This window comes from Anolis carolinensis, chromosome 2 (genome assembly GCF_035594765.1).
Source record: "Anolis carolinensis isolate JA03-04 chromosome 2, rAnoCar3.1.pri, whole genome shotgun sequence".
Classification (NCBI taxonomy): Eukaryota; Metazoa; Chordata; class Lepidosauria; order Squamata; family Dactyloidae; genus Anolis; species Anolis carolinensis.
Genome location: NC_085842.1, coordinates 292,877,485 through 292,901,973, shown reverse-complemented (window position 1 = coordinate 292,901,973; position 24,489 = coordinate 292,877,485). Strand labels below are relative to the sequence as shown.

The window sequence follows — 24,489 nt, the reverse complement described above, 5'->3', positions numbered from 1 at the left end:
CTCTGGTAACTATCCTCCCAGGGCCAGATGGACACCATATCCCTCCTACCAACGAAGGCCATATACTGCCAATACCAGGCAGCTACCCCAGCCATCCCAACCGCCCACCTCAAGGCAACCAGTGGCTAACCGCCTACGCCAGCAGGGCAGGGGACAATACCAGCCTAGATCACGAGGTCGTTTTTAGCGTCCCCTCCCCCAGCCTTCCTACAACCCCTCTAACCCCCACTATGGTGACGGCTCACACCCTCGACACCACTATCCTTTCCACCACTAACGACCAAGTTCCTGTTTATTTTGGTTCACGTTTAGCACACTTTGAACGTCAGTGGCACCATATAACCACGGATAAGTGGGTGCTTAATGTAGTTTCACACGGTTATGTTATTGACTTTCACACACAGCCAAAAACAGGTTACATCAGGGCTACAACCCCATCCCCTGTTCTATGCCAAGAGATTGCCACCCTGCTTAAAAAAGGAGCAATCGTACCTTTACACCCTTCTTTTTTTCCGGTCTCCTTTTTTTCCCGTTATTTCTTGGTTCCAAAAAAAGATGGAGGCCAACGCCCCATTCTTGATTTACGACCCCTTAATTTTTATATACGTTCCCGAAAATTTAGGATGGTGACAATAACCACAATTTTGCCCCTGCTACCGGAAGGGGCCTGGTTTGCGACCCTGGATCTCAGGGACGCGTATTTTCATATAGCTATAGCCCCAGAACATCACAGGTATCTTGCTTTCATGGTCGGTGACCAAGCTTTTTGTTTCCGAGTTTTGCCATTCGGCATTTCTACTGCACCACGTGTTTTTACTAAATGCATGGCTGCGGTAGTAGCCCACCTCCGCCTCCAAGGGGTCACACTTTACCCGTATCTTGATGATTGGCTTCTGGTAGGAAAATCTCAACAGTCTCTGCTTCATAGCATTAACATAACCCTCTCCCTTCTTAAGAACCTAGGGCTCGTAGTAAATTACAAGAAATCCAACCTCCAGCCTACTCAACACATCCGTTTCATCGGCACAATGCTAAATTCCACCACTTCCACAGCTCAACTTCCGGAAGATCGCTTCCGGACCCTCCGCTCATCAATACTCCACGTTCTTCACCGCCCTTACTCATCAGCGAAGGACATACAAACGATCCTAGGCCACATGGCCTCCACGACAGCGGTCACTCCGTATGCCCGCCTACGAATGAGACCACTACAGGCTTGGTTCATCAGAGCCTTCAACCCCATAAAGCAGTCGGCTCACACCAAACTCTTGATTCCATTTCACGTTCATCGCTCCCTTCACTGGTGGACAAATCGCAACAACATTTGCATAGGAGTTCCATTCCGGCCGGCAGGCCCATCCACCACCATTACAACAGACGCCTCCCTCACTGGGTGGGGAGCATTCTCCGGCAATCTCGCAGTCCACGGCCGCTGGTCCGCCACGGAAGCAACCTTGCATATCAATGTCCTAGAACTCTTAGCTCTGTTCAACGGCTTACGAGTGTTCAAAGACATATTATCCAACACCACAGTCCAAGTCTGCACCGACAACACAACAGTGATGTGGTACATCAACAAACAGGGGGGAACCCGATCCAAGACCCTCCTAGCCATCACAATGGAAATCTGGGATTGGTGCATCCTTCACAAAATTTCTCCCATAGCAATTCACCTGCCGGGCCAACAAAACATCTTGGCCGATCAACTAAGCATAGCTACACTATCCACCCACGAGTGGTCACTTCATCCAACCACCACTCTGCAAATATTCAGGGAGTGGGGCCAACCCCAGATCGACCTCTTCGCGACATCAATCAACACCAAATGTCATCTCTTCTGTGCCCGAGCGTCTTCCCCAGACACACGGGGTTGCCTAGGGGATGCCTTCCTCTTCACCTGGAACGGCCCCTTCCTTTACATCTTCCCACCGATACCTCTTCTCACCAAGGTAATCGCCAAAATATACAACGACGGGACCAATTGCATTCTACTAGCACCATGGTGGCCACGCCAACCTTGGTTCCCACTCCTCTCCATGATGGCAAAGGGCCAATACATCACTCTACCACGATGGCCAGACCTCCTCACAGCCAATCAAGGCCGTCTCCGCCACCCCGACATAGAACGTCTCCGCCTCACAGCCTGGAGAATACACGGGAACCGCTCTCTCAGGCAGTAATGGACATCATACATGCCACCCACAGGCCGTCTACCCGACGTTCCTACGACTCTAAGTGGCTCAAGTTCTCTTCTTTCACTCACCTTCATCAAACAAACCCGTTACAAGCACCTACCTCAATCCTCTTAGAATTCCTCGCCTCCCTCGCAGCTGCTGGTCTCTCTCTCTCTTCCATTCGATGCTACCTCGCTGCAATCACCGCTTACAGACGTCGACATGGCTACCCATCTTGCTTCAAAGACCCCATGATCCAGCTTTTCCTGCAAGGTTTCAAGAACATCAACCCTCCGCATGCCCCTCCACCTCCAGCATGGCAACTTGACCTCGTACTCTCTGCACTCACAAGACCACCTTTCGAGCCAATGGCGACGGCTGACCTCTCATACATTACATGGAAAACTGTTTTTCTCATAGCCGTCACTTCGGGACGTAGGGCCAGTGAACTCTGTGCCCTCCGCTCCGATGAACCCTACATTCGTTTTCACCCGGATAAGGTGGTCATGAGGCTTGATTTATCCTTCCTTCCTAAGAGGGCATCCCTCTTTCAAGTTTCACAAGACATTATATTGCCTGCCTTCTTTCAAAAGCCAACCACACCATTAGAACGCTCCCTCCATCTCCTCGACGTCCGGAGGGCACTCTCCTTCTACCTAAACAGAACTAAATCCTTTCGTTCTTCACCCAAGTTATTTCTCAAGTACCGAATGGACGCTAGAGGCTCTCCAGTGTCTCCTCAACGACTTTCAGGTTGGGTCGTCGCTACCATCCGTCTAGCCTACCAAATGGCCGGCAAAGATCCCCCCATGCACATCAAGGGCCACTCCACAAGGGCAGTAGCAACTTCAATAGCATTCAACCATGGAGTTCCCTTAGAGGACATATGCAAGGCAGCGATATGGGCCACACCACTCACCTTTGTCAAACACTATAAACTGGACATTCTCTCCAAGCGCCATGCAGCCTTTGGACGGGCAGTCCTTTTTTCATCGGTGGCATGACACCCACCTACCTCGGTAAGTAGCTTGTTAATCTACCACATGTGCGGTTTTCACAGAGACCACGTGAGAGAACAAATAGTTGCTTACCTGTAACTGTGGTTCTCTGAGTGGTCATCTGTGAAATCCGCACATCCCCACCCTTCCTCCCCGCTGTTTGTCATGCCTGGGGACTCTGCCGTTACACGGCGGAGGAACTGCGGCTATGGCCACGCAAGCCATATATATACCCTCTGGGGAGGAGGGGCGGGGCCATAGCCCTACTCATTTGAAACAGCTGTTAAAGGTTCCGGCTTAGCTGCACACGTGCAACTAACTACCACATGTGCGGATTTCACAGATGACCACTCAGAGAACCACAGTTACAGGTAAGCAACTATTTGTTACATGGTTTGTTTTTTCAGGTTTGGGGTAACTTTTCGCTGCACTAGGAGTAGACTGGATGATACTTTGTCCATCTTCATTGGAAGAAATATGACAGAACTGTTTGATATCCATAAGTGGCTGTAATATTTGAACACAAATGAGTCAAGACAGACCTACAATGGAGTCCTGGGTAGAGCACTTCCATCTAGCTCATATGCCAATGTTTCCAGGGGCTAAATAGTTAGGTTGCAAAGAATATTGACAGATTTTTCTGATCTTTGGTGATATTTTTCTCATCATTTCAACATGTTTCTATATTTTATTACCAGTATTTGTACTTCTGCTGCAAACATTTCATTACAGAAATGAAATCTATGTTGTTCAAGATAGATGCTTCTATTTAAAATTATATTTTCTTTCTGCACAATACTATGTTTTTGTGTGAAACAGTTTATAATATATATTTTTCTTAAGTATTGCCACAATTTGCCATTGTTCAAGAGTTATCTGCACCCAGATGCTTTGCTTGGCCACTTGACTTTCAGACAAAACTCTTTTTGGCATTCCTCTGCTGTACTTGAATATTCTCTTTGGCTAGAAATACATTGAGTTACCATTTATGTTTTCAGAATTATTTCCTCATATATTATACCTCGAACTTTGCCTTCCAACCCCTACTGCTTTTCCATGCAGCTGCAAAGGGGAGCAGAAAAAAACAGAAACTGCTTTAGCATTGAGCACAGAGGGAGAGAAGACAGGCAAGACAGTGTCAAAAATTGAACAGGTGAAGTGGAAAAGAGGACAGCACCAAAAACAACCTTAATTAATCTGTGGTAAACTGATGAGGACAGAGCTTGGCAAGTAAGATAGAAACCAGGAATAAGAAATTTGGTGGTGGAAACCAGTATCAAAAAAAGATCAAGGGCCAGAGAAAGCTAGACAATGGGTGAAGGTTAAGCAAGGATGTGGATAGAAGGTCAAACAAATATAAAGAATGCATGGAGGAATTAAAATGGGCTCACAGAGTGAGTCAGAGCGGAGCAAAGGAAACCACAGAGGAGTGTGAAAAAGAATATTTAGATGTGAGAGTGACTGGTGGGGAAAGGAAAGAAGAACAGCAGAGGAAAATAGAGATTGATTCCAAATGCTTTTGAAAATCAGATTGTTCTAAAGAGCAGGCTCTTACATAAGCAATTGGGTAGCTTAGTGAATGTATTTGTAAGTGCTTTGGCATGCCCAAAGGCTAATACACAGGTGAATTGATGGGTGGGGAGAGGATAAGTAAAAACTGCAGTAATAAGCAAGTTGCTGACCTTTTCTAACACTCACAGCCAGTTGCCTGAGGCAGTTGTCTTCAGTTGTCTAGTGGTAGGGTCACCCACAACATTGAATAGTGAAAGACACACAAAAATGTATCTGTTGGCCTCTAAGCAGCAACCCAGTGACTTGTCTGTTCACTGGTGTTCTCATCTTTTTAATTCTAATTTTTAAAAACCTAGTAATCTGACTCTCTGAACCCTGTTTTGTTTTGTTTTTGTTTTTTTTTTGTTTTTTTTTGGGGGGGGGAATACAAAAAACTACACAGTTAAAAATATGGACAGAAAGGTTCATGGGAATTTTTTCAGAGACCAATTTGGAACAGCAAACTGAGGAAGAAGCCAGAAACAAAGTCAGTGGAAATTGAATATGCCTTTCCTATGACAAGAACCACAGCAGATCATTAAGTCCATGTTGCATGGAAAAGATTCAAACTATCTATCTTTCTAGACCTACTTAATAGTGGGAAGAGTTTTTATTATTTAATCCTTATATGTTGTTCACTCTGTCTGATAATTACTTTGAACTACAGAAGGTAATAAACCTTAGACCGCAGCTATATAAAGTTTACAAACAAACTCCTGTACTAAACTTCTTTCTCTATTAATAAGACACTGCAATTTTTAAAGTGTTGCTTATACTTTCTTCACAGGCTGTAATCAAATGTATAGCTAAGAATGCTAAGGCGTCAGTGTTAAAATATTCATAAATCCATAAATGTAGTAAATTGCAGAAAATTTAAAAAAAAAACAAATTTTGGTTTGTCCAAATGCTAAAAATGCAATCAACATGACTTTTGTTGTAGTCTGAGCCTATACATATTTAACTCCAGGTTTAATGAGCATAGGATCCTATTTGGTATAGGATTGCCGCATGAATCTTGCAATTGTAGGAGTACATGCTATACACAGAACTGTCTTTGGCAATCTTCCATATTTCAGATCTGGTTTCTCAAGAGCAAGGAAGGCTCTGCTCAAAAATCACAAATCCAAATTGTGTGTTAGGTGGCATAGTGACATGCTTTCTCTAGTCTTTGATCTTTAGGACATATACTTAAATGTTTCTTAAAAGTAATAGATGTATCTTTAGGAGCCAATTTCTTTCAGATTCATAAATTAGAGACATTCCTGTAAAGTATGTTTAGATGTTTTTCTCTACCCATTGCAGAACTAAACAATTTCACAAAAACTCACTTTCCTGTGGAATATTCAAAACTTAAGGAAAATTTTCAAGAATCAAGTTTGACGAAGTGGCCTCTCCCCAACTGCAAGAAAGCATTCAGAGTTATTGAAGGTAATTACTTTATTTTATTTTCTCCAATACAGGACCCTAATCATTGACCCCTTTCTTTTTCCCATTGGCCTTTGCTATTTTAGTATTCCTCATTTTTCCAAGATTTAGGATCTTTGTATGGGTTAATTCACCACATGCATCTGTTGTAAAAAAAAAAAAAAAAAGGCTGTGCTGATTTAGAAAAAAATGCATCATTCCTTTACTGAAAATAATTTCAAGGTTAGGTCAGACAATACATTTATTCAATCAGTTTCTACTGTTTTGCAACTAATATATCAGTTGACATTCTTACATGTTGCCAGTTTTATGTAATTTGTTGCTGGCTCATGGGCTCCTTCATTACTTGTTCCTAGATAAAGAATGCATATCAGAATAGCTTTAGGGCACTGCTTTGAGAGACAGCTATTTAAAAACCTGTTTAATACTCAAGAATACTTAACGCACTGCGTACTGAGTCCAAACTATGTAGCACATTTTAATTCCATACATTTTGATGTTTCCTTACATTAAATTAATTCAGTATAGACAGTATATTCTTCTTAGAGACATGAAAGGCCTAAGGTTTATTTTTATTTTTGTTTATCTGCATATATTGTTTTATGTTAAGTTTTATTTTATAACAGTAAAACCAAAACAGCTATTTCACCAACAGCCCTCCCAACAAACTATGAAGAACATCTTTCACTAATTTAGTGCTGTGTTGCTTCATGACTTTTAGGCATGTAAAAATGTGAAGCTGAGATCCTTTTTGCCTCATGACTGATGAGAAGTAGGACAGAAAAAGAACAATGAATGTCTTTGCTCATTCTAGTTCAGAATTCCATAGAATTGAGCCATGGTACTTTAAGTGGTGACAAACTGCATAAATTTTACAATGTAGATGTACCCTTTGTGACCAATTATAAGTATCAGAGTCTGGTACTGAGTATTTGAAACTATTCTAAGACACCAAGACTTTTGGTCCCGATTGGAGCCCCGTATTTAGGATTAGTAAACCATTGTGACAGAAAGGAATCTCCCTTAATGACTTTAACTTTCATTCAGGATCCGTCTTCATAATGGAAAATATTTCTATGACCTGTGTTCTGTGTATAAATCTGCTTCCGGGCAATTTTTACCACAAGCAAAGGCCATGCTCTTCTCCTCTTTCACTCAATACTGTTGATTTACTGTACTTGTGCTGAGCAAGTATTTTTGTTGTTATACAATTCACTTAACTTCAGCAGAGGACGTACATTGTTCCTAGCATTCATGTATCCTGAGTGTCACTTTGAAAAGAATAGTTATGTAATATAAAGTGACAAATCCTATGAATGTAACTTTCAAGAATTGATCTAGCGAAATGTCCAATAAAAGGAAGTTACCTGAAGAAATACTGTGGGATCTCATATAAGATTACAATAATATTATAAAATTATTAGGAAACCAGAAGGTTTTTATCCCGTTTCTTAACTTTATACAAGTACATCCCATTGCTGAAGGTCTCTTTCTGTTTGTCTTTTTATGAGAGCCTACAAGGAAAAAGAAATATGTAACTTCTCAAAATGTTATATTGAAATACTAAAGCTGCTTAAAATGTTGAAAGATCTAAGCCACGCCCCCTTTCCAGGGGGTGCTGAGTAATATTGTTTCTGGAAATAGGGTGGTAGGCCAAATAAGTTTGGGAACCACTGCTCTAAATCATCCTCTAAGATATATTTGTATAATCCAGAGATTAAACCCTTATCCCAACTAGTTTATTTTAACAAACCCCTCCGTAGCACACCTCCATGGTTCTGTTTCCATGTCTTGAGATTGCTTGCTATCTTTTTTTTTCACCTTAATTGTATCTCTTTGGACTAGTAAAATATTTATATTACCTCTAAAACCTTTTAGGTCACTACTCCCAAAGGCCATATTTTAAACATGATGCATTCTTTTTCTTTTCTCACCTTTCTCGACTTCCTTTACCCAAGATTGCTTCAGAGCGTTTACAAATATTTTGAAGTGAAACTGTTAATTATGAAGAAAATAGATTTATTTTAATCTTCATGGTCTTATCAGTGAAAACACAACATTCAAAACACAGCTAGACATACAGCTGGAGGTCCCACTCCTAGAAAAGGTATGAGGAGGCCATCAGAGCTTCACATAATAAGCCTAGTCCCTGCATAAAGCAAGCAGCATTTTTGGCTCTCTGAAAGCCCATGTGACCTTAATACTTCCTGATATGCAGAATTCAAGTTGCTCCCAGTAAGCTTGTTTTAAAGTAGTGTTCTATGTTCCAAATGCCTATATTTTATGCCTGTTGTGGTTCAGCCTTTGATTGTGCCTGCACCTGATGGCACTGAAGAAGTAGATCATGGGGATTCTGGGCCTGCAAGTCAGGAGGAGGTTCTTAGTCCTGAAACTGAGCTGTCTTTGTCTCCAGTAGTTAGTAAAGACCACATTCTAGAATGGCGGCCAGATGTTGTAGAGAAGCCGTTCACTTGAGAAGCAAGGTCAGAGGATGAGATGAGCTCAGAGGAGGAAATTCCAGGTGGACAGACTAATGAGCCGATAGATAGGAGATTTATGTTTTGTGAACACAGAGCTACCCAGCAGAGTTTGCGAAAGCCAAAAACACTTGTGAGCCAAAAAGTCCTTATCAGTTTCTCAGGGGAGACAGTATGGTTTTGTGTCTATATTAGAAAGACCGGAGGGATTTTTTAGTAGTCTGGTCACCTTTGGAGTTTGAGAAGCAATCCCCATGGCCAAGTCTTAGCTAAGCTTGCTAAGGGATTTCTAAGTTCATGTATCATTCCTTTCAAGTTTAAGTGATTATTCCTGGATTTCTATACTGGATTTTTATGCTGCCTTTTTGTATTCTATACTGGATATCTGGTTGTCTTGGATCTTGAAACAACTCTTGTTGTTGTGACTGCGCCTTCGGGGATTATGGTTGATGGGGATGGAATTCGAAGAGGAAGAAAAAACCCTCGTGATGAGGGTTCACTGGAGGAGTTGTGCAGGAAGCGACTTAGAGAGCTATATGGGGGATCTTCTGAGGAAGATTCAGATGGGGAGATGGATGCTGAGGAACAGGTGGTGGCTGGGGAAGCGGGCACTGAATGGGCACAGCCACCGGAGATGTCTGGGGATTTGGGGTCTATGGATACTTCTGAACCTGGGGTTTATGCAGGAGCTGATCCCAATTGGGATGCTTGGAGAAGGGAGGATGGTTCTTTAAGTGTTCATGGGGCTAAGTGTGGGCAGGATGATTGGGACTCCGACGAATTGCTAGGTACTCCAGATCCACGAGCTCTAGCTGTGTGGAGCTCAGACTTGGGACACCTGGTGTTTGGGTGTGAGTGTTTGGTCACCCAGGAGGAAGGGGAATAAAATGGGAATGTTTGGCCACTGCACTTTGCGTGTGGCAAGGTGTTGCTGAGGCGCCATTGGGATCTCTGTGTTTCCATGAAGACTGGACTTGGACTATGATTTGAATCTGCTGTTATCACCTAGCTTGGCTTTCGCTGTGTCTTATCGTGGACCTGTTTTGGATGACTGCACCCTCTTCAGACCTTGGACCGGAATTTGACCTTGCTACTGCCTTCGCCCTGTGATTGATGACTACTATCGGCTTTTGACTCCTGGCTTGCTCTTTGGACACCGCTGTTATCTCCTGACCTGACCTTGGAATCCCGGACGACGTCTTTTCACCATCCTTTTGGAGCCTTCGGCTTTATCCACATTGTGGAAGCAGTCTACTGCATTCTTAGTTTGTTTGTTTGTTTCCTGACCAATTTGGTGTTTTCTTTTGGGAACTGTTCCTTTGAAAACTACAGAGCCGGCTGGCAGGGCTTGGACTCAGAAAGTGCAGTTTGCACTAAGTTTGTTTAGCTTTGTTTTTACCTGCTTGTGTTGCTGAATTATATTTTTGTTTGAACTGCTCTTGAAGCACTGATAGTGAAGTGTTTCAAGGTTTTTTCTGTGTTAACATTACTTTTTGTCTTATCTGCTGAATAAACTCTATTTTTGTTCGCTAATTGGCGTCTGACTCTTGACACTTGTACCTTAAATTTTATGGACTTTCCTGTACATTTAGACTTTAACGTTTCTACTATTTTTCTAAACAACTTTTTATATAATCTTCAATAAACTGCTAACTTGGACTAGAGTGTGGTGGTTAAGTACAGAGGTTTTTAAATTTAAATTCCAAATAGTTATTTGATGATTGACAGTCAAGTCTCAGCAGAAAATTTTCAAGTTGTTTAAAAAAGGAAAATGTCTTTCTCACGTAGAAACCTATACTGTATTTGTTATCTTCATTAGCAGCAGATGCTAGCCACCTGCTGTGAGGCCTAAAAGGAAATTGACTGTTTTCCACATGATTTTCTCAACATCACAGAGTGCTAACATCTATATATAAATTGTTATGCACAATCATTATACAAGGATAAATCTCAGTTGGCAAATATTCCCTGAGCTGTGAGAAATGCTTTTACTTTCTCAACTTTAAATGTGCTAAAATGTTAACTATCTTTTGATTTAGCTGCTTCTCTTAGTATGCTTCTTAGATAAAAAGTGTATTTTATATGGTTTGCACCATTTTACTCTTTGCCATCTTTCTGTTCATAATAAAATGAAAATGATGCTTTTTGCATCATTTCACATACTACTACATAATGGGTTTTTGCCAATTGTTTTTCTTTCAGTTTAGAAATGTGGTTCTTCTTGAATGGTACAAAAATCAATCCAAGAGAACAAAAAAAGCTGAAAGAAGAAAGATGAGAGCAGACCGTTAATCGAATCACAGAAAATTCGTTTCTCAAAGCAAAGTCTGACTGCCTGTTTAGCCTTTTTGTTCTGAGAGCATTATACCTAAGCAAGCAGCTTATACGTATAAAAAATTCTGTATTTGTTTTTTAGGCCCCTAATGCTAATACCGCTGGTAATATTTTACAAAATTAGTCAAAATGTTAATTGATTATTGTATGCAACAGTTTCTTGATATTTTTATTCTCCCACATTCTAGACTTGTTTTACAGAAATTATTACTTCCACAAGCACAACATAACCCTCTCCTACCCTCTTTTCTGCTTTCCTGCGACATCTGAGGATGTGGCCCATTACTAAATCTATGAGGGTGGTTTTATTTCTGCAGAGTGTCTTTTGTGAAGAAGGCCCAGAAAAAGTGATTGACGAGAGAAGCTTTTATCTTGTGAAATACCCCAAGTGTTATTGAGAGAAGGTCTTAACAAGCCATGTGATGAAAACCTGCATATTTGTTTGTTATTGAAAATCTCTGTTGCCGTCAGATAGTATTATTATAACAGTATAAAAATTGAAAGAACAAAAATAATGTATTGGAAGCTGGGTGGCATGCAATCATTTGCATTATATTATTAGACATGCAAGAGCTAGAGTTCCTGGGCATCATTATTAAGAATGCCTCAGACTTTCAAATTGAACTTTTCTCTCTTGCTCTGAATTTCTATTACAAGTCTGCCCAAAATGTATTAGGTTGTTTATACAACTGATGCCCTTTTTTGTTTAAAGTTAGTCAACAGAATTGTCAATGTAGTTTTAAAATGTCACATTTTTCAGTCTACCAGAAATTTGTTTGGAGAAGAGTGGACAAAATGTGTGATCCTTCTAATGGGAGTGGGGAGATTGTTGTCATATATTCCATCTTTTATTAAAACTGGATTTTAGTACAGAACCATTTAAATTCAAATAACTGGGAGAGTATAGAATGTCTTTATTGCATACATATAATATAAGCAGTCCTTGTGCCGACAGGATTGCTGTTCAACAGGTTGGAGGTTCGAATCCAGGAAGAGCAGGTGAGCTCCCTTTGTCAGCTCCAGCTCCATGCAGGGACATGAAAGAAGCCTCCCACAGGATGGTAAAACATCAAACATCCGGGCGTCCCCTGGGCAGCGTCCTTGTAGATGGCCAATTCTCTCACACTAAAAGCGACTTGCAGTTTCTCAAGTCTCTCCTTACACGGGGAAAAAAAAAGCTAGGATCTTATTATTATCATCATCATAGTTTTGGTGCAACTGTGAATTAATAAGAGGTTTGCTATTTAAACTTTAAAAATAATAATGTTTAAACCATAAGATATGCATTGGAATTGTGGTTGTTTTACTTTCCGCTATAGAAGTCAAAGGGTTTTTTATCTATATGTTTCAAGTGGGAAAATTGGGTCAGAAATTTACCTAATGTAGTCTGAGACGTATTTCTGTGGATTTCCACAGCAAGAACAGTTACAGTAATAAAACCATGATTCGTGAATGAAGAATGATTACATTATAAAGTCTAATCTAGAGTAAAATGCTATGCAGGTTTCCATAATGTAAATCACAGAGATATAAATGAACGATTATATCTGTTCATCTAAATCTTCACAACTAGAGCAATATAACTAGTCATAGCTAATATCAGCAAATGTTTGCATAATTATCCGTTAGTTATTACAAAATGATTCACAGTTCTTGGTGCAATAATTGGCATATTTGCCTTATGTTTGCCATAAGAATGGAAATAAATAAAAAGCATCACATTAAAACTACCTATTTAGAATGCCCTGGAAAATGTACTACATAAAAAGGATTTATATGAAGGAAGCAAAAAATTCATCTCAGTGACAATTCTTTACCAGTTACAAATTCATCATATGTATGGGATTCAAAAATATAAAATACAGTTACACATATTGTAATTTAGTTCATGTTAAATTATTTGTTGTTTTTATTTATCTCTTTGTGGTCTTTGCTCAGGTCTTTGACACCCAGGGTTTACCCCTTTATTGAGTCTATCCCTCTGAAATGTAGCCTTGCTCTCTTCCTGTTTCCCTACTACTTTCAACTTTACAAAGCATTTTTGTCTTTTCCCATGAGTTACATAGCCTTATGATATGTCCAAAGTAGAACAACCCCAGGTTAGTCATTCAGGTGCTAAGGAGAATGCAGCCTTTATTTGTTCTTGGACTCGTGTGTATGTCTTTTTGGCAGTTTGCTATATTCATAGATTTTTTTTTCGCAGCACATTTTAAATGACTTGATTTTCTTCCTGTCAGTTTTCTTGGTTGTCTAGCCTTTGCAGTCATAGATAGTAATCTAAGAAATCAGAAATACTAGGGCATGGATAATTCTAACTTTATAATTCTAACTCGCTCCCCAGGGAGATCAGGCAGGCCCCTACCCTCCTCTCCTTCTGGAAGAGCCTAAAAACCTGGCTCTTCCAAAAGGCCTTTGACGATTAATTATTAGGTTGAACTATCTGCCCATCCAACTACAGGTTTTTCTGCCACTACTATTTTGCACTTTACTGAGAAACTACCTCTCCCATTTTGATATATTTTGCACTTTGGCCCAGATCCTTGTTTTACTCTCCTGCTTTTAATATTTTATGCTATATGTTGATTACTATGATGGTTTTATTGATATTGATGTTTTACTGTTGGAATAATTGTTTTACCATTTTATTGTTGTATGTTTTCGGGCTTGGTCCCCATGTAAGCCGCTCCGAGTCCCCATTGGGGAGATGGGGCGGGGTATAAAAATAAAGTTATTATTATTATTATTATTATCGATATATCTTTGCTCTTGACTGAGGAACTTATCTGGTTCCTTCATAGTTGATGGTTTCTTGACTACAGTTTTGATTAATAATTGAACCAAGGTATTTAAAAAACTGTATTTATGTGTCTTCATCACCCAGTTATGTAAATAGTCTATGTTAATTTTTTGTTTTCTTAAGGTTAATTTGTAACGTTACGTTTATATTTTCTTAACTTTCCTCAGTTGGCATTCCAAGTCCTTTAAAAAATTTTAAAATAATTGTCATTTTCATTTCCTAAATTATTTATGTTCCTTCCTTCAATATTCACAATTCCTTCTTCGGACATTGTTTTCTGTACAATATGTTCTGCATGTAAATTACACAGATAGGGTAACAAAATACAGTTTTGCCTAATCTCTAGACTCTAGGAAGTCTTGGTCAATTTTCTTCTGAAATTATTTGGTGAAATTATTTGCCAGCCTAGGGAACTTGGAGAGTGAGCCAGACCACCCACAAAACCTCACCTTGCTCTTAAGTAATGCCAGGTCAGATAAAAATAAAACACTAATAATCTACCATCTCCTCCATGATGAGGGGGCTGACCCGGCATGCTTCACTGAAATTTGACTCAGGCCCTCTCAGCCAGGTACTGTGTCAATGAGCAGGGGAGGGAAAGTGGGGAGGGGAGGGTTAGGGTTGGGGGGTAGGGTAGCTGTGGTCTATAAAGACCACCTTAAACTTGACTAGATTGACTACTAGGGTATTGAATCACATTGAGTGTGTGTGTACCTGAGTCAGACTGGGGATTCTGTTAGTGTACTGTTCATTCCGCTGTCTAACAGACTCCCTAACTGAACTCATGGAATTATCTCGGAGATGTTATTGGAGTCACCCAGACTTTTGCTTCTGGATGACTTTAACATACCACTGGAGGGTGGTTGTAAGTGCAGTTTGGGAGTTCATAGTATCCATGATGAACATGGGCCTATCCTAATTGGTTTCTGGACCTAAGCATTCAGCAGGTCATATACTTGATGCGGTTTTCAGCTCAGAACATATGGATCTGTGGGCAGAGGTTACCAATACCTCCAAGTTGTTGTGGAAGTATCGATTGTCATTCTTTCACAATGGTAGGCAAAGTGCGACCCATTGGGGGAATATCTCTATTTGCATCTGCATAGGCCTCTCAAGCCATTTTAAGATGGAAAATAGTCTTGTAAATAACATGGAAGTGACCAAGTGATCACTTTGTGTTTCTATTAAAAAAAATGCTTGACGCCTATACTATAAGGTTATGGGGGACCAAAATAGACTATATAGTGTTCCCTCGCTACTTTGCGGTTCACTTTTTGCTCCCTCGCTGTTCTGCGGGAAAATTATTTATTTATTTATTTATTTATTTATTTGCCCCGTTGCTGCTTCTCCTCCTCAGGGCTGCCCTCTTGCATCGTGCCTGCCATGTTGTTCTGGCTGCCTCTGCTCCTACAGCCAGAAAAGAAGGAACACCTCTCTGCCCGGTGAGTGAGCGAGCAAGGAGGGAGGGTAGGTGAGAGAGTGAGAGAGAAAGTGAGGGCGGGCGGCAGCAGAGGCAGGAGCCTAGAAGAGGCAGAAGCAAGAGCCTGGCTGCCTCTTCCAGGCTTCTGCTGCCGCTGCCGCCGCCGCCCACCCTCACTCTCTTACCCAACCTCCCTCGCTTGCTCGCTCGCTCACTGGGTGGAGCGGCGTTCCTTCTTCCCTGGCTGAGGGGCAGAGGCAGCCAAAGCAACATGGCAGGCACGGAGCAAGGGGCCCACCAGTTCTGGTAGGGAAGACTTCACTGGCTCCCCAGAGCTTGCAAGGGGAAGAAAGGCCACCTAACTATTAAAATAATGTATAAATATTAAAATAAAAATAGTGTCCCTACTTCATGGATTTTCACTTTTTGCGTGTGGTCCTGCAACGTAATCCCTGCGATAAATGAGGGAACACTGTACATGACCTTTTCCTCAGAGTTCTGAGGTTGTAATTGCGCATGCAATGCCTTTTTTGACAGTGGAGGGGCATGGTGCAATGTAACCATAATCCACTGGCCATCAAACCAAGTAAAAATGTCCAACTCTATTACTTCTCACAAAAGTACACTACACTCTGTTTATGTCCATCACTCTGTGTGTAATCTTATCTCCTGCACTATTTATGTGTTTAAAGCATTTTCCCTGTCTTAATCAAAAGCAGTTTCCATGCAATCAATAATAAATAAAGCAAGGCCTACGATTTCAAAAGGTGTGATAGGTGAGAAAATTGTTGGGGAAGAAAGAAGAAAACAAACCAGATTTTAAAGTTACAAAGTTTTTATACTGACTAACCTGAATCTATAAAGATTGGAGGAATCCTATCCAAATGAATGCAGTCTTTCAGCAGAATCTAAAGAGCGGTCTCTGCTTCACCATCCTTCACTCTTCTGGAACCAGATGAAAAAGCAGGAAGCATCAAATAAATATGATAGGCTAGGATACACATTGCCATACACCTCCCATTTTTCTCTTCTGTGTAAAGGGGGATTACAAAAGGTTATATAACAACATTGTCTCCTACTCACTGCTTTTTAAAAAGTTTGTGACTGATATGCTTATTCTTCTTGGCCTGCAGGTTTTCAGAGCACAGATTCCTTTACAAGAAGGCATTTCCCTCATGCTGCTCACAGGTTGGATTATATGGACTTTGAGGATGATAGCCGGGGATGGCGATTTGATATGGACATGGTGATAATCTACATTTATTCCATCAATTGGGTCATTGGATTTGTTATCTTTTGTTTTCTCTGCTACTTTTTCTTTCCTTTTTAAGAACTTGTATCCACAAAGGTTTGATTCAGCTGAGAGACATACTCTGACTCAATGTATCAGATTGTACGGGGAACTACAGTTTACAATTCAAAGCCTGAGAAAGCTATAGTAACAAAAATGTAAAGCTTTCTAATGATCTGATTGTTCTGTTGCGCTTTAAAATGAAGGAACATTTGTATATAGAAAGGAAACTGTCAGATTATTTATTATAATGCTCAGTAAAATAGCACATGGACTAGCATCCTGTTTTATAATAATGATGTCATAAGTCTGCCGTAGACCGTCGCAGTTCACTTTTATGGTTATTTTGTACAGTGTCCAAAGATTCCCCACAATCTTTTCAGCAGCACAGTTTCCTCCCTCAAAAAAGGTAGTGATAGAGCAGGGGAGGATGAGTGGAGACACATACAGCTTTCTTCCTGTAGAAGGAAACGTTGCAACAGGTATCAACAGGGCTAGAAAGATTGCTAGTTGCATTTCAACTCATTGTTCCACTCTCTACCACATGGCTCTGTCCACACTAGGAGAGCTGTGCTGCTGAAAATGTCGGTTTGGGGGTTAGCCTCAAGAGACATAGCTACAGAGATGAGGTTACATCTCACATGGCACAATCTCTGCCAGGGTTTTTTGACCCTGTCTTCCATTTTGGTGCTATACTGACATTTTATAAGCAGATTAGAGCAGATTCATTGAACAGTGCTTCAGTATCCATTGATGGCTGCTATATATGAAACACACATCATGAAGACTTGTTTTTTTTATAGAACCTGTTAACACATCAAACCATTAGGCTAGGGTGTGATGTTTTGAATTCATATGTGAATACAATTTTGGCAGATTTTATCACATTTAATTAGTATGTTAAACTTTCAGCTTTTCACCCCAGAAAACAATGTCAGTAATTCTGTGAGAGCATGATATGTTATCCTGCCTGCTTGGTAAATATATGGGATAGAGTAGGGAAATGTATTTGTCAAGGCAGTTAGTATGTTGTCTGGAATTTCCAGTCTTGCAGAGACAATCTATTCCTCTTTTTCTCTTTGGTTGTATGTATGAAAAGAGCCATTAGTCTGCCCAAGCACAGTGACTGTGTGAGTTAAGGGAAAACACTATAGAAGCAAAATATATTATCTTCCATTTCAATTCTACCTGTGTTTACTGGGACATGTTTCCACAATACAGTTTTTCTAAGCTCTCTCCCCCATCCCACTCACACATACATCCACTAAATTACTGGTTCTCAACCTGTTGGCCGTGGCTCAGCAGTGAGCTGCGAGAATGAAAATCCGGTCTGCGAACCTCCTTTCTCTTTATTTATTTATTTATTTTATTTCTGCTCCTTTCCGCAGAGCTGAGCATTGCACGGGATAGACCACATCAGCTGTAGATTATTAAATATGATTTTCTGTGGGAGAGGGTATGCGGACTACTTGATGGCTTATATTCTGTATCAGAAACTAGAGCTGATGTGGTCTATCAACTGCAATTGTCTGAATCATCACCCCAAATAATCTAACCAAATCTAAAGTTGACCAAAATCTTATTCGTAACCCTTTTGGTACTAATGTGGCCCCTGGTCAAAGTGGTCCCCAGTCAAATAGTTCCTTGTCAAAGTAGTCCCTGGTCAAGTGGGCCCTGGTCAACAAAAGGTTGGGATCAAATTCATGTTTGATCACTGGGAGATAGAGGTAAGTGGTCCAAACTTCACAGAAAGTTCTCTAGAAAAGGCAGCATGCATGGTAGCATTATACCTTATTTTTCATGGAAAGTTTTGACTAGGAAGATTTTTTACCAGTTGATGACACACAGCTGAACAGGTGAGTCAGTGCCACTGAAAATCACAGCATTAAATGGAAAGTTTAAATTCATCAATTAAAATGCAAACTACTGGGTGATATTAACATAGGAATGAGTCTTTTGTCCCTTTCTTAATACCCTGATGGTGGTGCCAGAGTGCCAATCTTAAGAAATGGGGCCACAAAGTGGAGTCCACGACATGTGAGTGTGGAGAAAAATAAAGCACAGACCACGTATTACAATGCAGTCTAAGCCCTGCCACATGCACAATGGAAGACCTTCTTATAGCAACACCAGAGGCACTCAAGTGGCCAGCTACTGGTCAAGGGACATTTAGTATAATGCCAAGTTTTTTTACTCTGTGTTTTTAAATACATTACAACTGTACCCTCGGTTTGCTTCTGACACGATACATTTTAAAAAAATACCCTGGTCATTTTCACACTACACAGAAATAACAGTTTTATATCAGTGTAAATGCCATAGCTGCATGCTATGGAAACCTTTGATTTATAGTTTGGTAAAGCACTAATATTCTCTGTCTGAATTATAAATACAGTACCTCAAAAAAGTACATATCTCAAAACACCATTGGTCTCTAAACCATGACAGTTAAAGTGCTATTAAAGTGATATAATTTTGGAAAGAGACTTATGTCACAGCAGTATTATTTGCCCATTTTGCAAAGTACATTTCTCATACTTGTTTACTTATGCATGCAGCATTAATTTGTTCTATAACCACACCATCATACATCAGCATCAGTTAGAAATTTCATATCACTGCACATTACCTTAAATGGAATGGTCTAAATCCCATTGGAAGAAAGTTCCCTGAATCAATTTAACTTTCGTAACTTTGATTTACCAAGTTCCCACAGATTCAGTGGGGGAATTGTAATTAAGACTAACAATTGGATTTTATGCTTTGATTTTCAGTGACCTGTTCAGCTGTGACCTGTTCAGCTGTGTATTATCAACTGGTAAAAAAAAATAGTCTATGTATGGACTGTGCTTCAATGTACAAGACTGAAAGTGTTGCAGAGATACCTATATCAGTTTCTTATTACATAACAAATCAGTTGAATAGCTACCTGAAAGTACTATAAGACAGATAGATTGCCAGGATCCTAATGCAAAAGGTCTTATAATGGGAATATTTAAAATTAATGGTAGAGGCTTTTGGATCTCTTTCACTTTTGAATTGTTTCCAAGTATAGAGGATTGTATGAGAAGATTTTAGCAAACAATAATAGTAATAACATCACTATGTTTATTCTTTCTCAAGTGCCTAAAAACATGGTGCTGTACATTATTAAACAGAGTTAACAACTACTAAATGCTGCCCACTGACTGCAGTCTATATAAGCAAATGAGGAAAAGCAAGAAGGAACAAAAGTGGAGGAAATGAGAGGCGTGTTCACGTAAATCTAACTGAATGCAGTAGGTCTTCTTCCCTAGTCACTTTACTTAAGATCGCAGCCTAGACCAGAGGTTTCAGATGTTTGGGCCTCCAACTCCCAGAAGCCCTAACCAGCTTGTACAGTGACCAGGAATTTTGGGAGCTGAGGCTCAAAATACCTGGAGGGCCACAAGTTTGACACCACTGACCTAGACGTAGATCTGTGTTAATCAGTGGTATATGAAAATGATTGACGGCAGTGGTGCAGCAGGATTTGATCTCAGAGTCATTCTTCAAATAGCACCTGGGTCAGCATGAACATGCCACAGCCTACCAAAGCTGACATCATTAATTAACATCAATATTCATTCTTCTTATTTTTAAATATATATATATAGCTGATATTGACTGGATTAGCATGTACATTATTACAGATGGTTGTTCTACTGTTTTTACTTTTAAAAGATATATCATGTTCCTACAACAACATAATGCCTCTTTCCACCAGTGTCAGGGAAGCAGAATGAAATTCCATTTATCCCTAGAATTATGATGTTGTTTAGATTTAAATGGGTTTAAAATGCAAAAGTGATCTTCTCAGAGAATTTCCTTTTTATTGGTGTTGGCAAACAGTACTTGTTTTTTTCTTTAAGACTTTAAGAATGGAAAACATTGAATGTTCTGAGAGGAAGGAAAGAAATGTAAAGTATGTACTTCACCACTGAAATAATATCCTTGGCAAATTAAAGGGGAAGAGACTTACATCTAGTTCCTAAAATTATCTGACAGTGCCACTGGATCAGACTCTTCTTAAAAGGTTGCAATGGCTAAATCCCTTGAATATCTAAAGCAATACTTTACAAAGAAAAAGTGAAGAAAACCATTGTGAGATAAAAACTGTAATCTTTCATCTGACTAAGCCATTGCTACCAGCGGAATAGAGTTCAAGGATGATACATATTGGAAGGAAGCAGTCAAAGGAGAAATGTAAACAGGAGTAACAAAAGGCAATATTGTTAGCACCCAATAAATTGCATTCCTCACTATAGCATTATACAAAGAATGCAGTGAAATGTTCAATACCATGACTACAGTTTGAAAGTTCCGCAACTCAAATTTTGTGTAGCAGGAAAAGAAACTTGGATCAACTGAAGCTTCAGTCATATGGCTTTCTTCTACGGCATTGCTGGATTTTGCACAATATTTTTCTTGTGCAGCCCAGCTGTTTTTATGTAGAAAACGCCATAATAGTGTCACCATAACTCAGAAATGACTTGAAGGCACATAACAAGAAAGCCAAAGTGAAAGTAAGATTCTTATCAGAGTAGCTCTATTGGAATCATCATGTAGATGGAAATTAACTGCACTCTTGGCAGCTAATTACTGTTTTTTATAGCCGAATCAGAAGTGCTACAGAGAAGCCCCAAGAGACCTTCTGATAGAACATTTTAGCACCGATTAGCAGCAATTCCCCCAGCCACAGCTGTCCATTTTACAGATGTTTGCCCTTTCTTCACTCTGTGCCTGAGTATTTTCCTGTGTACTACATCAGATGTGCTGCTTTTATGAAACACTTCCTACAGTTATTCTGTTTGTCCAGATTTCCATTTATATAACGTTAAGCTTTTATGCTCTTTTCCTTGTATTTAGCTTTGTCTAAACTGGTTTAACTCAGATTATCTCAAAAGCAAAGCAGAGGCCTACTGAACGCCTTATGCTGCAGCATTTTACTAAAGCTGAGCAACTATGGCTATGTTCAGGCCCTTCAAAAAGGCAATACTGGGAATCAAATGTAAAAATGAAACAAGTATATATGTATTATATTTATAATATAAAACAGGAAGCCATTTAGGCAGTACCAACACATGGCACATTTTCCCATCCATTCTGTATCTGAAATGAAGGTTAGGTTTTAGTTTCTTTCTTTCTTGCCATACATTCAATACTGCTACTTAGAACATTATGTTTCCTGGTGGGAAAAGGAAAACGGTGTGAGTAAAGTTAATAATAATTAAGATAAGAACATAAAGATTTTCTTTGTAGATAAAAAAAATATTGTGTTCTTGCCTAAGTTTGCTTTAGTTTGTTTTCTTTGTTTGTTTTAAATACATGGATTTGTTCAAGATAAAAAAGAATAAAGTGTCATTTCAACAAAAAAATACTTGCACTTAGAATTTTTTAAAATGTGGAAAACTATAAAGAAATAACGCCAAGAAAGGGCTTTTCTTGATCATACTGATATTTGAAGATCACTCTCCAAAACATACAGTATTTTACATTGTAAACCAATTATAAGAATGCTATTGTGGTTCTTTCAGAATTAATGTAATTAAATAACAAATTAAACATAGATCCAGATCTATTCAAAATCATAAAAAAATGATCCAGCATAACTGACATTAATATTCTGGTACACTAGCTCCAAAGGGAATGTGATACAAATCACTCCATGAACTAACTACAAGTTTTGAGTTCAAGATCAATAAATCTCCCAGGCAACAAAATATCTTTGAGATGGCAAGTCACTCGTTTCCAATCGTCTTGTTAGCCTCTACTCTGCCTCCCAATTTCTTTGTGTGATGTTACTGTAATTTCACAACTTTTAATGACAAATAATAACCCATTCTTTATGGCAACATGGAGCCCCTGGTGGTGCAGTGGATTAAACCGCTGAGCTGCTGAATTTGCTGACCGAAAGGTCTGTAGTTCGAATCCGAGGAGAGGAGCGAGGTCCCACTGTCAGCTCCAGCTTCTGCCAACCTAGCAGTTCGAAAACATGCAAATGTGAGTAGATGAATAGGTGCCGCTCCGGCGGGAAGGTAACGGCGCTCCATGCAGTCTTGCCAGCCACATGACCTTGGAAGTGTCCACAGACAACACTTGCTCTTTGGCCTAGAAATGGAGATGAGCACCAACCCCCAGAGTCAGACACAACTAGACTTAACGTCAGGGGAAAATCCTTACCTTTACCTATAGTAACATAGGATGGTGCTTGTTATTTACCTTCAAAATCAACTCTGACTTACAGTGACCTTATCAGAAAGTTTTCTTTGTGCCTATTTGGAGAGAGAGCACACTTAAGGAACAGAAATTGGTAGTAGGGTAAAGCAGTGCTACTCATGCACAATGATCTCTTTTTAAAAGAAAAGAAGACTAGACTGCATGCTACCTAATTAATTTCTGAGGCAATGTCTGGTTGCAAATCTGGCAGATGAACCAGAAATAAGTAAAGTCAATCGAAATTAAGTAAACAATGGCTGTCAGGAATCTTATAAGGCACAAAGACACCGTAAGGCAGGCTCTCCCAAGGCTAGTCGAAGTTTAAGGATCTCAGAGAGCTCCAAGTAAACAAAATTCCCCAGCAAAGGCTGGAGCTTGGAAATAGGGAGACCAGGGTTCAAACCCCAACTTGATCATGCTAGCCCACTGGGTGACCTTGCACATGTCACACTCTCTTTGCAGTTGGGGTATAAATTAAGAGAGAGGAGGCATATCTGTTCAACAATGGACCCTAATGGCTAGAAAACCTAAAGGAAAGTCCATAGACATCTTTGTACCTATATATCTCCAGGAGCATTAGAATATATCACATGGAAATGGTCTTGAATGTCTAAACCAGCCCTAAGGGTTGGACCTGCCAACTGTCAGCTGATAGTGAATTGGGCTGTCATTCTTTGCAGCTGCTTCTCATTTACAAAGATCCTTTTTCTGAAAGCTCCAGCCAATACACATGTCAAAGGTACTGTGCAACCTTTCTCTCTGAATAGGCCCCTGGCGATGCCGTTACGCAAATGGGGCTTAACTTTCATTTTCCTTATGAGTTCCAACCAACAGAATGTGATTGGCTCCAGACTCAGATAAATAAATTGTGACTGTTTTGCTGGTTCAGAAAGCTGTAGGATTGCATCTGTAATCATAATAGTTGAAATGACTTCATTAGTTAATGGAAACGATGGACTCAGAGTGATGTGAGTGAATAGGTGATTGGAGATGTTAGATCCAATTTGGAAAGAAAAAAAACCAAAGGTTTGGCAGCAGGGATGGAAATTAATGTTGAAATCTCTTTATTCAGTATCTCTGCAGTAAAATACTGAAATATTAAACTCAAATTTTCTGATTCTGACTTCCTTATGACAATCTGTTCTATGACTTGTTTTATTTCTGTGAACGATTTCTTTCTGAAATATATATTTCTGCCTGCAATTTCTTGTGGCTTACAGTAACATCCAAGCTATGTTTTGACATCAATTTTTATTCAATTTGGGCTTTTTTTACTATCCGTTTCACACTGATCTTTCTATTCCCTATGAATGTGTATGTAGTAAATGCCTTCTTTATTCACAGAAATAGATATTTGTGCATATATTCTTCACAAAAAGTAAAATAAAATTTATGCTAAAACCGTTTTGCCATACTTGACTGCATTATTGCTCAAATGACAGCATAATTCATGAAATACTTATGTTTCAAAGGGCAAGGACAGTGATTTTAGAGGACTAGCAAAAGGAAAATGGTGTGTATAACACACCTAGGGAGGCGGCAGTTCACAGATGCATGAAAGGTCAGAGAGAAACGTGTATGTCTCTCAAAGGAAACTGATACTTGCTGTAAAAGGGAGAAGTAGATAGAGATGGAATCAATTTTAATGGATCCTTTAAAGCTGATGAATTCATGATTATTAAACCTGGTAACAGACTGCACATTGATAGTTATAAATACAAAGTGATATATTTCAATGGTAGAATTGTGAAACTGTAATTTCAATGGACTTTGCATGGACTCTGA

The 24,489-nt window shown here is 39.7% G+C and overlaps 1 protein-coding gene across 3 annotated transcripts in view; it reads left to right on the top strand.

Annotated features, from left to right (window-relative positions):
- rnf180 (ring finger protein 180) overlaps positions 1-24,107 on the top strand; it is a 68,486-nt gene extending 44,379 nt beyond the window's left edge. For all 3 annotated transcript variants that reach the window (XM_008124875.3, XM_008124886.3, XM_008124891.3), the window contains 2 exons: positions 6,026-6,151; positions 16,310-24,107. In XM_008124875.3, coding sequence (XP_008123082.2) covers positions 6,026-6,151; positions 16,310-16,506 — 323 coding nt within the window. In that variant the 3' untranslated portion in view covers positions 16,507-24,107. The remainder of the gene's footprint in view (positions 1-6,025; positions 6,152-16,309) is intronic.
- Positions 24,108-24,489: the final 382 nt, after the last annotated feature.